This window comes from Panthera tigris, chromosome A3, assembly GCF_018350195.1.
Source record: "Panthera tigris isolate Pti1 chromosome A3, P.tigris_Pti1_mat1.1, whole genome shotgun sequence".
Classification (NCBI taxonomy): domain Eukaryota; kingdom Metazoa; phylum Chordata; class Mammalia; order Carnivora; family Felidae; genus Panthera; species Panthera tigris.
Window position 1 is genome coordinate 24,090,311 of NC_056662.1, and position 13,870 is coordinate 24,104,180.

The 13,870-nt window shown below is 45.3% G+C and overlaps 1 protein-coding gene across 3 annotated transcripts in view; it reads right to left on the reverse strand.

Annotated features, from left to right (window-relative positions):
• Nucleotides 1-386: 386 nt before the first annotated feature.
• Nucleotides 387-13,870, reverse strand: part of ACSS2 (acyl-CoA synthetase short chain family member 2) — a 50,457-nt gene continuing 36,973 nt past the window's right edge. For 2 of the 3 annotated variants that reach the window (XM_007073611.3, XM_042980541.1), the window contains exons 8-19: nt 13,807-13,845; nt 8,666-8,803; nt 7,049-7,219; nt 6,607-6,740; nt 6,280-6,412; nt 6,142-6,198; nt 5,866-5,946; nt 4,379-4,487; nt 2,735-2,803; nt 2,222-2,398; nt 1,400-1,474; nt 387-1,256 (exon numbers count right to left, since the gene is read on the reverse strand). In XM_007073611.3, the coding sequence (XP_007073673.2) occupies nt 1,129-1,256; nt 1,400-1,474; nt 2,222-2,398; nt 2,735-2,803; nt 4,379-4,487; nt 5,866-5,946; nt 6,142-6,198; nt 6,280-6,412; nt 6,607-6,740; nt 7,049-7,219; nt 8,666-8,803; nt 13,807-13,845 (1,311 nt within the window). In that variant the 3' untranslated portion in view covers nt 387-1,128. The remainder of the gene's footprint in view (nt 1,257-1,399; nt 1,475-2,221; nt 2,399-2,734; nt 2,804-4,378; nt 4,488-5,865; nt 5,947-6,141; nt 6,199-6,279; nt 6,413-6,606; nt 6,741-7,048; nt 7,220-8,665; nt 8,804-13,806; nt 13,846-13,870) is intronic. The other variant, XM_007073612.3, reaches the window with a different exon arrangement.

The following is a 13,870-nucleotide window of genomic DNA, read 5'->3' on the forward strand; positions in this document are numbered from 1 at the left end:
TTAGAACAGGGGAAATGACTTGGCTATAATCAGTCTCCCCAGCCCCAGACCCTAGGATAGAACCTTGAAGTTCCAATGCTTACTCAGTAATGCTCCCGTAGGATCATACGGAGAAGAGGGTCCCTTGGCAGGAGCTCAGGAAATAATGCAGCCATGATGGGACATCACAGGTGTGAACTGGCTTTAGTTGCTTTCCTGCTTAATTCAGGAGCTTGCCAAAGGGCCTATAAATGAAGCCCTGCCTAGATCTGCCCAAACCAAAAGTTCTGGAAATAGGATATTGGGGTATGCCTGGGGAAAACCACTCCCTTTCCCATCCCCCACACAAATCAGAACAGCTAGCAAGTACACAGTCTGTAAGACACCTAAGAAAACAAGTCACTGCCTTCTTAAGGTCACAGACTTTATTCCTATAACCATAGGGCCTGAGCATGACTGGAGCAAGAAGAATTTCATCTGAGAGTGTCTCTTATGGGAAGGACTGTTCATGGAAGGATGGGAACAGAGGACAAGGAAGATAAGCTCTTCTGGCCCTAAGAACAAAACACATTTACTCCAGCAAAGCAGCAGATAATCTGAAAACCCTCTGGAAACTGAGCCTGCCTGCATAGCCCCTGAAGCAAATGGGCAGAAAAGCACTGCCATCTGGCACAAAAGGGAATTCAGATCCAGAACAGAACCAGAAAAGTATTTAAAAAAATAATAATCAATTGTTCTGGGACTCACAAACAGGCATTTCTAAGGGAAAATGCATACCCAAGATAAGTAGTGGTGCTTCCTGAGAGAGCTGACAGGATTACAGAGCTGCTTACCTGCTTCAGTCTAGGCCCTCACTTGCCCTCTACATCCTTAACTTGAGTAAGGGACATGACCTTCAGGTCCTGTTCTGGGCTCCAAGGGCTCTTAAAGTCTAGGGGCTCAGCAGCAAGCTGATGCTAACCTGGGCCATGTCCTATCTATCTGGCAACCACAGGAAGTTGCCTCCACACAGGGGCAAAGCTGGTCCTCAGTCCCAGACAGTGGTATGGGTCTGCACTGGCCCTCAGTAGTCCTGGATGGGGGCAGGGAGGATGGGAAAACTTTGCAAAGCCAAGCAGGGGCAAGCCTGGGTGAAGGGCAGGGTCTTGTTTACTGGATGGTCAGGCAGCGGTGGTTGAAGAGCTGGCAGATGACAGTTGGGTCAGCCACAGTAGACGTGTCCCCCAGGTCGTGGTCATTCTGAGCAATCTTCCGAAGCACCCGCCTCATAATTTTCCCTAGGGGACCACAGCCTTCTGGTTATGTGGTGATAGCACTGACCCACTCCAGCCCTGCCAAAATGGCTTCCATCCACACACATTCTGCCACCACTAGGCCTTGGCCAATCCCAAACCCAATCACTTGAGGCCTTTGAACATACCTGAGCGGGTTTTAGGCAAGCCAGGTGCATTCTGGATATAATCCGGTGTGGCAATGGGGCCGATTTTTTCTCTAACTGTAACCAACAAATCATTAAGCATTTCTTCAGTATCATTAGCCAGGCTCCCAAAACCATGGCTTTGTTCCCCACCTATTTTCTCTTCAAGGCTCTGCCCACAGAATCATTCTTAGAGTCACTGCCTTTCTCTCTCTTTTTTTTTAAGTAGGCTCCATGCCCAGTGTGGAGCCCAGTGCAGGGCCCAACCAACATGGGGCCTGAAGTCACAACCTTGAGATCAAGACCTAAGCTGAGATCAAGAGTCACACACTTAACCGGCTAAGCCACCCAGGCACCTGGTCTTTCTCTCTTTTCAACACACTTCTACTATCTCATTTCGTATCAATCTTCCTTCATGGAACTCCAACTCTAAGAATCCACCTTCTAGAGTTTAAATCCCACTTTATTAGCAGTGTGGCCTTGGGCAAGTGATTTAACTTCTCTGAGCTCCAATTTCTTCATCTTTAGGATGAGGTAACAATAGGATCTATTTCACAGTGGTGATTATAGGTATAAAATGGATTAATGCATTTAAAGCACTTAGCCCAGTGGTGGCAAAGAGAATTCTATAAATGTCAGCCATTATTTTCCTAGTGGAGAGACTAGAGGAGACTGAACGGGAAGGTGGCAATCAGCCCCGAAGGCCCCCTAGGATCTGGTTTATAGTTTGGGGGGCAGCTTGCTCTAGCCTCTTCCCAACAACTTGCTGTGGTAACTTGGCCATCAGGACAGTCCCTACAGTCCCTGCTTAGGGAGGCTTCTCACTCTGCTTCTTGAGTTCCTCGATGAGGGTGGGGCTGAAGGTGTAGCCATCACACAGGGTGACAAAGCAGTAGAGGCATTCGCCCTTCACAGGATGAGGATGGCCGACCACAGCTGCCTCTGCAATAGCCTCATGTTCCACAAGTGCTGACTCCACCTCTGCTGTGCTCAGCAGGTGTCCTTGTCAAGGGAAAGAAAGTGCCATGAGAGAGATCCCATGCTCTACCCCAGCCCCTGTTCCATCTGTGCCTAGAGGGCTGTCCTGGTCTGGTCAAATGGGGAAGCCCCTTCATTCATTCCTCACATGATCTGCTTTGGTTGTCCCACCATCCTGGTTCCCCTCCTCTAAGCACATTCCAGTGTTTATAACTCTTCCTCCAAAACCTCTACCCAAAACTGAATGCTGCACTGTAAGTATGGTTTGGCCAAGGACATCCTGGTTCTCTGGAAGGCTTTGGCTGGGACTTGCTGGGGAAGTAGTGCTAATGAGAAGGGAAAACAGTCCCTGGCCCTCACCAGATACATTCAGCATGTCATCAATCCTTCCAGTGATCCAATAATAGCCATCCTGGTCCCGTCGGCAGCCTGGAAAGAGAAGAAATACAAAACATGATAAATACCTCACAGTAGGGTACACGATCCATATTATCAAACTGCTACACCCACTGCAGTAGTCTCCTAACAATCTTCCTGCTTCTATACCATGGTAGCCAGCCTCCAAGATAGCCACACTGATTTCCACTTTCTGATGATATTCATACTTCTGTGTAGTCCTCTTCCTCATTGTACTTGGGTTAGTCTGCATGATCAACAGAATTTGGCAGAAGTAATGGGATGTCGTTTCTGACATTAGATTATAGAAGACGCCGTGGCTTCTATGTTAGTGGCATTTTCTCAGATTATATGCTCTGGGGGAAGTCAGCTGCCATGTCATGAGTATCCCTGTGGAGAGGTGAGGAACTGAGGGCTGCTGCCAACAGCCACATGAGTGAGCTTGGCAACAGGTCCTCCAGGCTCAATTAAACCTTCAAATGACTGCAGCCCCAACCAACAGCTTCACTGCAACCCATGAGAGACTCTCAATGAGAATTTCTGACAAAGCCACTAACAAATTCCTGATCCTCAGAAATTGTGAGATATCTGTCATTTTAAGCCACCAAGTTTGGAGGTAATTTGTTCCATGGCAACAGATAACTAATATACTCACCTAAAGTCTGTTCTCCATAAATCAGTTATTTTCTAAACAATAAACCAGTTCTTGTCACTTGTCTGCTTAACAACCCATAAAGGTCTCCCCCATTGTACACATTTGGATTTTGGATAAAATCCAAAGTCTTCACCATGACCCACAAGGTCCTACATTATCTACCTCTCCAACTTCATGTAATATTCTTCCCTTCTCTTTGCTCACTATACTTCAGCCACACAGGTTTTGGTCTGCTCCTCAGACATTTCAAGCTTATGTCTCTGCACAGAACACTCACTCTTACTCCAAAATTTTCCCATTCCTGGCTGCCTTCTCACTCTACAGGTCTCTGGTCAAATATCACTTCCACGAAGCCTTCTCTCACCAGCCCATGTATGGTGGCCATTCCTGCAGACATCCTTTATCCTGTAACACTGTTTATTTTTCTTCATAGCACTTGTCACTAAGATAAGCTTATTTACTTGTTTGCTGTATTTATTGTCTATCTCCCTTTGCTAGAATATAAGCCCCGTGTGAACAGAAGCCTTGTCTACCTTATTCATGGTAATATCCCCTATGCTTAGATCAGTGCCTAGACATAGTAGGTAATAAATCGTTATGGATGAATGGATTGGTGGATAGAGTCATGGCCAAACACAGGCTCTAGACATGAGGATGCACATGACATAGTAATACATACTGCTGCATGCCCCATCTCTTTTAGCACAGGAACAATGGAAACAAGAACCTCTTTCCTCATATATCAAATCAGATGGTTCCATGCTGAGACTTTCCATACAACACTCATACCTGCTCTTAGTCTTCTGTATAGTTCTGCCTGGATATTAGGCACTGACACATAGAATACATTCCTCTCTCTGTTACTCTACACCCCTAACCAACTCTTCCTGAAAAAGGAAGGGGAAGATACATGTCTTGGTGGGAGGTGTGGGAAAGGGATAGCTAAGGCTCACCATCTCCTGTCACATAGTACCCAGGGAACTTCTTAAAGTAGGTGGCCTCAAAGCGTTCATGGTTCCCATAGACTGTGCGCATGATTCCTGGCCAGGGCTGCTTGAACACCTAGGGAGTGAGAAAGGCACAGTGGTCACATCTGCTACACTGCCTCACTGGAAGACAATCACAGTCTTGCCAAACCTGAGAAGAAATGGCTTGAATGCCCTTTCTGAGAAGTAGAACAAAGTACAGGCTTCAGAGATAGACAATCCAGGTTTAGAATCCCAGATCTACCATTTACTAACTGTGTGACCTCAGGTTAGTAACTTTACCTCTCTGAGCTTCAGGATCCTCTTCTGTAAAACAGAGAAAATAATCTCAACCTCCCAAAGTTGTTGGGAGGATTGAATTAATGATATTTGGAAGCTGTCTAGTACAATGTTTTTTTTATTAAAAAAAATTTTTTTTAACATTTTTATTTTTTGAGAGACATAGTGTGAGCAGGAGAGGGGCAGACAAAGAGGGAGTCAAATTCCAAAGCAGGCTCCAGGCTCCGAGCTGCCAGCACAGAGCCCAATGCGGGGCTTGAACTCACCAACTGTGAGATCATGACCTGAGCTGAAGTTGGACTTAACTGACTGAGCCATCCAGGCACCCCTGTCTAGTACAATGTTCTATTAGTGATAAGCATTTAGTAAATTTGAGTCTCCTCAGGAAATCAGGTCCAGTTTGATATAAGTGAAGATAGTCACATAAAAATGAATAAATAATTATTGCCCCGATAATAATATCCTGTGGCAGTAGACTGATGAGATACATGAAATTTCCAGGCTAAGAGTCAAAAGGTCTGGATTTATGTCCTGCCCTTGTAACTAACTTGCTCTTAGTAAAGTAGGATGGAAGGGGGGCGGGGTAGATTATCTTCCTACAAGTACTAATACAAAAATCACAACATCTAACATTTGTTAAACACTAACTTAGATTCTGTGTTAAATCCTTCACATGGGTTATCTAACCAATCCAGCAACTTTAGGAGACAAAGGTACTATATAACCCTGTATTACAGATGAGGAAATTTAGGTTCAGAGGTACTAGGCCACCTATCTGAGGTCCCAGAAGGGGCAGAGCCAGGATTTGAACCCAAGCAGGTTGACTCTGGAGCCTATATGATTTTCCACTATGTTTTAAAGACTCCTTTCACACTAGAATATTTGTCAAAGGAAGAGTTGGGCCTAAGTTTTATGGACCCAAAAAGGCATCATCAGGAATCTTTGAGGAGAGGCCTCAAGAGCCAAAGTGGGCCAAAAGGCAGAGAGGCAGGCAAAGTATCCAGAAGGATTTCCTCCAGGGTCTCTCTGCAGAGGATAAACTCTCAATCATGGAGCTTTACCCACAAGCACCCACCAACAGAGATTAGGTTCTAAACTCTGAAGCAAAGTACAACATTCGTTGCAGTACTCTTTCCCCTCAACTCCTAAAAGACATCCAAGGGTTAGGGCCTTACCAGGTAACCTTCAGCTTCACCTTCCAACTCTTCCCCAGACTCATTCAAGATTGCAGGAGCAACACCAAAGAACGGGAAGGTCTAGAAGCAAGCAGGAGACAGGACTCAAGAACAGGAATGTGGCAACTCTGACTCAATTCTCTACCTCTCCCAAGGATCCCCAGAGCCCCAGATACCTCACACATATCAATCTAGTTCCCCACCCTCTGCCTAGGCCAAATGTCCCGAGATTCTACTCCTGCTTAGCCTAGGACTAGGCAAGGGAGCCACACTCACAGCAGAACCAGGCTTCATTGGTGTGGCACCAGGGAGGGGGGTCAGCATATGGCCACCCTGTGGAAGTCAGACATCAGGAATTTGAGTCAGTTTTCCCACACTGTCCCTGAGCCCCAGCCTTCTAAGTCCTTTACTCACTGTCTCTGTCTGCCAGAAGGTGTCCACGATGGAACAGCGCTGGGCACCGACCACCCGGTGGTACCACAGCCAGGCCTCAGGGTTAATGGGTTCACCCACTGTGCCTAGCACCTGTAACGATGCCCGGCTATGCCTTGGGCAGGGGAGTGGAGAAAGAGGAAGGCTCTGAGTACCATTGGGAACCAGGAAAACATGCCTAGGCTCTTCTGCCCCCTCCCCTATTCTAGGCCAAGGAGTTGGAACAATGGAATGGAAAAGACTACACAAAGGTCAGCACCTAGCTCTGAGGAACACTCATGGGGCAGCAGCCAGGAAGGGGGGTCTCACCTGGTGACAGGCTCATCTCCAAACTTCATGAGCAGGCGGATGGCTGTGGGTGCTGTATAGAACTTGGTCACCTTGTACTTATCCACGATGCTCCACAGGCGGCTCACATCCGGGTATGTGGGAATCCCCTCAAACTAACCCCAGTGAAGGCTGGTCATTCCTAGTCCTTCCCAACAGTCCCTCAGTTCCCCTACCATACCCTAAGGCTCAGTATTTTGCCCTTTCTAACAAACCCATGTCTTCACTCCCTTACCAGATAAACCAAGAGAACTTCCCAGTCAGTATATATAACCCCCTCAGAACTCCCCTTTCTCCAGGAAACAGGTCATTGTGTAAGTACCCCTGTCCATAAACCAAGTGGCCTTGGGAGATTGTCATCTATGATCATCTTGTCCAACTCCTAAGTAAGCCAAGTATCCTTGAGTCCCAGCTCCCTTCTCACCAAAACACTGGTGGCGCCATTGGCCAATGGCCCATAGGTGACGTAGGAATGGCCAGTGATCCAGCCGATGTCTGCTGTGCACCAGAACACATCCTCTGCGTGGAAGTCAAACACATACTTGAAGGTTGTGGCCACATAGAGCATGTAGCCCCCAACAGTGTGTACTACACCCTGGAGGAAGAATAGGGCCTCAGGTTGGGGCCTTGGGCTCACCCCCACAGACCACCAAACATACATAGGCTGGACAGAGCTAGAGGAAGATCCTCCTCAGGGATTCTAGCCCTGCCAGCACCCCTTTCATAGCACCCATCTCTCTTCTATCCCTTTTTCTCCATGTTCCCATCTCACACCCATACACATGCATAGTCAGTCTGTCATTCATATCCACACCCTAAAATGGTATTTCTGAGCCACCACTTTCACACACATGGGCACTTCTAGAACACTCACATCTAACAGTGTCTCTGTTTTATATTTATGCACACACAGTCAATTACACATTGACAGAGTAAGAGTGGGCAAAGAAGATAATCTTCTTTGCTTACTCTACCAGTACCCCATCCCTAGGAAAAAGAGGCCAAAATTGTGCTTCTAAAGCCCCACTAAGAGATATTCAAGCATATAGAGAGAAGAATATAGGGATGAGGTGAGTGGAAGGTAGGATGATAAATCTTTTAAGTTGATGGAAAAATCAGTTTTGTTTCTGGCTCACACACTGTGCCCTGGGAAGGACTAGATGTTAACAGTGTGACTTGTGGAAGGAACTGAACTCTAAGAGACATAGTCTAGGAGTCCAGTAAGAATCCCTGTGGCCAATCTCCATTGGCTTTGAGTTCACAGCACAGCTCTCCTTCAATCAAACCACAGGGCATAGACAAGGAACAGTCAGATACATGAACTGATCCTTTTCTCCTTTTCTGGGCACTCATGAAAGCCCCCACCTAAACTATCTCCCCCTGGGCGTCAACATTTAATGATTGAGGATTTATGTCTTTTTCAAATTCTTTTTTTTTTTTTAAATAGAGAGAATGCAAGTAGGGGAGAGGGGCAGAGGGAGAGAAAGAGAGAGAGAATCTTAAATAGTCTCATGTTCAGCACAGAGTCTGATATAGGGCTCAATCCCACGACCCCAGGATCATGACCTGAGGCAAAATCAAGAGTTGGATGCTTCAGGCACCTGGGTGGCTCAGTTGGTTAAGCGCCAGACTTGGCTCAGGTCGTGTTCTCGCGGTTCATGATTCAATCCCTACATCGGACTTTGTGTGGGCAGCTCAGAACCTGGAGCCATCTTCAGAGTCTGTGTCTCCCTCTCTCATGGCCCCTTCCCTGCTCACACTCTGTCTCTCTCTCAAAAGTAAATAAAGCATTAAATTTTTTTTTTTTTTAATTTAGATGCTCAACTGACTGCAGCACCCAGTCTCCCCGAGGATTTATGTCTTAATTTGATTTAGAAAAGGTAATATGACAGTTCCCAAACTCAGGATTAGAGAGTAAAATCTGTATCATCATTCTTCCTCAGAAACTCATTTCTCACCACTACACAGTACACACACACACACACACACACACACACACACACACACACACATGCACCCATGCACACACGCACATACTTGCCTTGGGTTTGCCTGTGGAGCCACTGGTGTACAGGATGAAGAGTGGGTCCTCAGCATCACACCACTCAGGCTCACACTCATCCTCTGCCTCTTGCATGAGTTCATGCCACCACAAGTCAATCCCTTGGTTCCAGGAGATCTGCAGGGGTAGGAAGACAGGAATGGGCAGAGAAGAACTGTAACAGCTCAAGACAGGAGTAGAGACCCACCTACCTGGCACCTGGGATTGGGATAGTAACCCCAGGTGGGGGTGCTGGGAGGGAGGAAACTGTGAGGGTGGAATGCAACAGAGAACAGGAGCAGAACAGCAGGCTTCTTGGGTACTCCTAACACCCTACTCCAGAGCTCCTCTTATGTGGCATCAGGTTGAGGAGGGCACCTTGGTTGGTCCCTTCTCATCCTTCAGTTCGTAGCTTAAATGTCACCTTCATGGAAGGGTTTTCCCTAAACAGTATCTGGTAGATTCCCAACCCCATCCTCACCCTTGTTATTTTTCTTGATCACAACACCATGTTTCCTTCCTATACAGTACATATTTCCAGTTATTTTATTTAGTTATTTGCTTGATTACTGTCTTCCCAACCAAATAGTGAACTCTATGAGTGCAATGGCATGTTCGACTTCTTTCTTTCTTTCTTTCTTTCATCTCTTTCTTTCTTTCTTTTTTTCTCTTTCTTTCTTTCTTTCTTTCTTTAACAATGAGCAAAATCCCTGGCACTCAATACATACTCTACATTTTTTTTTGGATGAATGAATATACACACACAGGCCTACATACAAACATATGTACTTATGGGACTAGTGGCTTATCAGCAGGGATGCAGACACCACCCAATTCAGAAATGCAAAATTAGTCAGAGCCTGCAGGTGAAGCGGGCACCTGGCCCTGTTAGTATTGAAAAAAGTCAACAGCTTTTGGTCCAAGCGCCTTTTCCTGAATGTCTAGACCTTATCCATATCTGCAGGTTTGTACCCTAGCTCCACCCCTGCCTTTACACCACTGGTACCAATGGGTTTCCCACAGACATATTTGTTTGAGGTTCCATTCAGCACAAAACCTGCTTTACGTTGGTGGAAAAGGACCAACATGGACTTCTCCCACGAGAGGGGTGTCCCCCTCTACTGGAGTGTCTTTGATAACTACTTCTGAATCTGTTATCCTGAAATTTTTCTAGCCTCTCCTTGAAACTATTTTACTTTCCTAGTTATATCAGCTCTCTAAACAGCCACCTTTCTGAGTCTACCCTGTGCTAAGGGAAGTTGAGATTCCCTGAACTTGTCCAAATATTACACTGGATCTCAATCCTAGTTCTGCCACTTCCTAACTACATATGACCTTGGGCAAGTCACTTTACCTAAAGTCGGTTCATTTTAAAATGAGGACAGTTCTGGGCACCCGGGTGGCTTAGTCGGTTAAGCATCTGACTTCAGCTCAGGTCATGATCTCATGGTTTGTGGTTTCAAGCACTGCATTGGGCTCTGTGCTGACATGACAGCTCAGAGCCTGGAGCCTGTTTCGGATTCTGTGTCCTCTTCTCTCTCTGCCCCTTGCCGACTCTCTCTCAAAAATAAATAAACATTTAAAAAAATTTTTTTTTAATAAATAAAATGAGGATAATTCTTCTTTCCCTAACGGTCTCACAGGATTTGGGGAACATCAAAAGAAAAAGGCATTATCTGGTAAACATCAAACCTTGAATTGTCCTTTGGAGTGGGAAAGACTGATGAATGTCAGGAAGGATAGAAGTTAGTTCAGTTCCACTGAACTCCTCTAGGACATAAATTTAAGGGTGTGATAATGGGAACTGTTTTGGGTTTGCTTTAGCTATCACAAAGTCCTTTCATATTAATTAGCTTCTTGTATGTTCAATGGCCCTGGCTCGCAGGTAGACATGATCATGTAAGAGAAACACCCTACTCCCTATTCCCAATGTATGGCTATATGCTAATTTACTGTGTACATATTTGGTTTAAAAACCCCCAAGTGTTAAACACATACCTTGATAAGTTATAAAATGATTCTCTAGCCACTCATCTCTTTCTGTACAATCTGCCCCTTACTTTAGAGAATTTGAAGTTTCTGGCACATAAACATCATAAGAATGACAAGCCCAGGCTGAATAAGGCACCATTAAAAAGAAGAAGAGGGGCACCTGGGTGGCATAGTCGGTTAAGCGTCCGACTTCAGCCAGGTCACGATCTCGCGGTCCGTGAGTTCGAGCCCCGCGTCGGGCTCTGGGCTGATGGCTCGGAGCCTGGAGCCTGTTTCCGATTCTGTGTCTCCCTCTCTCTCTGCCCCTCCCCCGTTCATGCTCTGTCTCTCTCTGTCCCAAAAATAAATAAAAAACGTTGAAAAAAAAATTAAAAAAAAAAGAAGAAGAAGGAGAAGGAGAAGAAAAAGAAGAAAAAAGAAGAAGAAAAAGAAGAGAAAGACACTGCCCACAAGCTAGAAAACACTAAAACACACCTTATTTTTTAATGGAATAGCCACAGGGCCTACACATATATTATCACATGGGCACTTTGTTTCTGCCAAATGATCTACTTGAGATGAGGGCATTAATGTATTTAAGTAGAAGAGTGTCAGTATTGCTTTGGGCAAATGGTACTTGTCTACAGTACTGGTTTGAATTGTCATAGAAAAGGCACTAGGTACATGTAAGTGCAAAGCAGAGTTACACTGTGGCAATGAGGAGATTCTTGTAATCTTGTAAAACGGTTTCCTTTGTGGGTATGTGGGTGAAAAGGGCCGGTATTCCAGGTGTGGAACCGATAAACAGCACCAGGAAGCAGGATGAGCTCAATTAGTGGTGCAAACTCGTTGGTTGTGAATTGGGTGTGTGCCTATGAGAGCCCAGAGCTTTGAACCAGGAAAAGATCTCAATTTTCTGAAGTAAGAATGGAGTTGGCCTTTGTCCTTGGACCAGGATAGCCTGGGAAGGCAACTGCCAGGTATGAGAGAGGAACGTGAGGACACTCATAGGTGACGTGATTGAGAAGAGTACCTCCAAATTGTGCCAGGTGCTCCCTTGAAAAATGCTTAAGGATGATGGGGTATAGAGCTCTCCCGAGATTTCTGCAGCTTTGACTGCCATTATCAGACCAATAAACCTGGACTTCGTAAGCCTACTCTTATGGTCTTTGGTTTTGGGTAACTGACTATTTTCACTTCCAAGAACCAAAAGTTCAGAGCCTGTGGCCTAAAGGTCTCTGGTATTAAGAATTATAGGAGCTTATTTCTTTTCTGGTTTCCCTTTTAGAAATGCCAGGCTGTCTGCTATGTTAAAAGCAATAAAAGCTACGGGGTGCCTGGGTGGCCCAGCTGGTTAAGTGGCCGATTTTGGCTCAGGTTTATGATCTCACAGTCTGTGGGTTCAAGCCCCACATCAGGCTCTGTGTGGACAGCTCAGAACCTGGAGGCTGCTTCAGATTCTGTGTCTCCCTCTCTCTCTGCCCCTCCTCTGTTGATACGCTCTCTCTCTCAAAAATAAATAAACATTTTTAAAAAAGCAATAAAAACTAACATTTATAGTTACTATGTGTCAAAAACATTATATATACTGACAAAACCCTATCAGGTAGGAACAATTATTATCATTATTCAACAGATGGAGAAACCGAGGCAAGAGAGCTTAAGTACTTTGTCCAAGTTTCCACAGTAGCAAGTGACACCACTAGGATTTGAACCCAAGTAGTGTGGCTCCAGAGTCTATACTCTAACCACTGAGTTTGTTACCCTCTTTCAAGAGAAATGTCTTAGGTCTCTGCCTGACTTTTAAAAGGAAAGTAATATACCCTGGGAATCAGATCTGTCTCCACCATGCTATGAGAACAGAGAAAAAAAGATTATATTTACCCTTAGCCAAAGGGGTTAATAATAGAAGACTTAGAGTAAGAGACCCTATAAGGAAGGTAAAATTCAGAGGAATAATGAATTTTATGTTTTGTTTTAATAGAGGAAGTGGTTTCCTTTCAAGCATGTATTATCATCTCTCCATTATTGATAAGGGAACTGAAACCCAGAGAGGAGAAACAACTTATTCAAGGTCATACAGCTAAAAACCAGTCTCTGGGGCCGCCTGTGTGGCTCAGTCGGTTAAGCATTGGAATTCGGCTCAGGTCATGACCTGATGGTTCATGGGTTTAAGCCGCACATCAGGCTCTACACTGTCAGTGTGGAGTATGCTTGGAATTCTCTCCTTCCCTCTTCCTCTCTCTCTATGCCTCCCCCACTTGCACTTTCTTACTCTCTCTCAAAATAAATAAATAAACTTTATTTTTTAAAAATTGGTCTCTAGGGGCGCCTGGGTGGCTCAGTTGGTTGAGCGTCCGGCTTCAGCTCAGGTCATGATCTCACAGTTTGTGGGTTCGAGCCCCGCATTGGGCTCTGCTGACAGCTTAGAGACTGGAGCCTGCTTCAAATTCTGTGTTTCCTTCTCTCTCTGCTCCTTCCCCGCTCATGCTCTGTCTCTCTCTCTCCTTCAAAAATAAACAAAAACATTAAAAAAAAATTTTTTTTAAATCGGTCTCTGGACTCTAAGTCTAGTCTTCCCTCTATTCTAATCTGCTTTGAGCTCCCATTTAGGAATCTCCCTTCTCAGAATCACCTACAATGTAATTTTTATTCAATCTAGCACTTAATTATATCAGAGAGTTTATGTGCAGTTTATAAATCCTAAAGTACTATATAAAGGTATTTAGGAATTTTCTTCCTTGTTGTCCTATATAAAACTGAGGTTTTCATCCCCAAATTGATGGTGAATTCCTAAGGTCAAGTTCTGTGCCTCCTCTACTTGCTCTCCTCCTATCTCCCAGGGCTCTGCCCCAGCTAAGTATATAGTAAAAACTTTCTGACAAGTTACTTGGTTATCTCTCCCACAAAGGTCCTAAGCAACAGGAGTGAAATGGGATGCCTGTTGCTACCTTTCTGAGATTCATGCTCTATGCCAGTTCAGAGAGGTAGCAATAGGCATTTTGTTTCATGACTCTTCAGAGTGACTTAGATGGCAAAGGACCCCGGGGGGCAGACAGAAAGGGGTTAGGACTGGCAGCCACCTCCATGGGGAAAACAGGCAAAGAGCAGATGGAAACACAGACAAACACGCAGAGAAGCAGTACCCAAGGCAGTGCAGAGGTGGATACCTGGGGCCAGATGCGCTTGGGTTTCTCTTTCAGCTTACCCTGTTAAGAGCCCATGGAAAGGGTG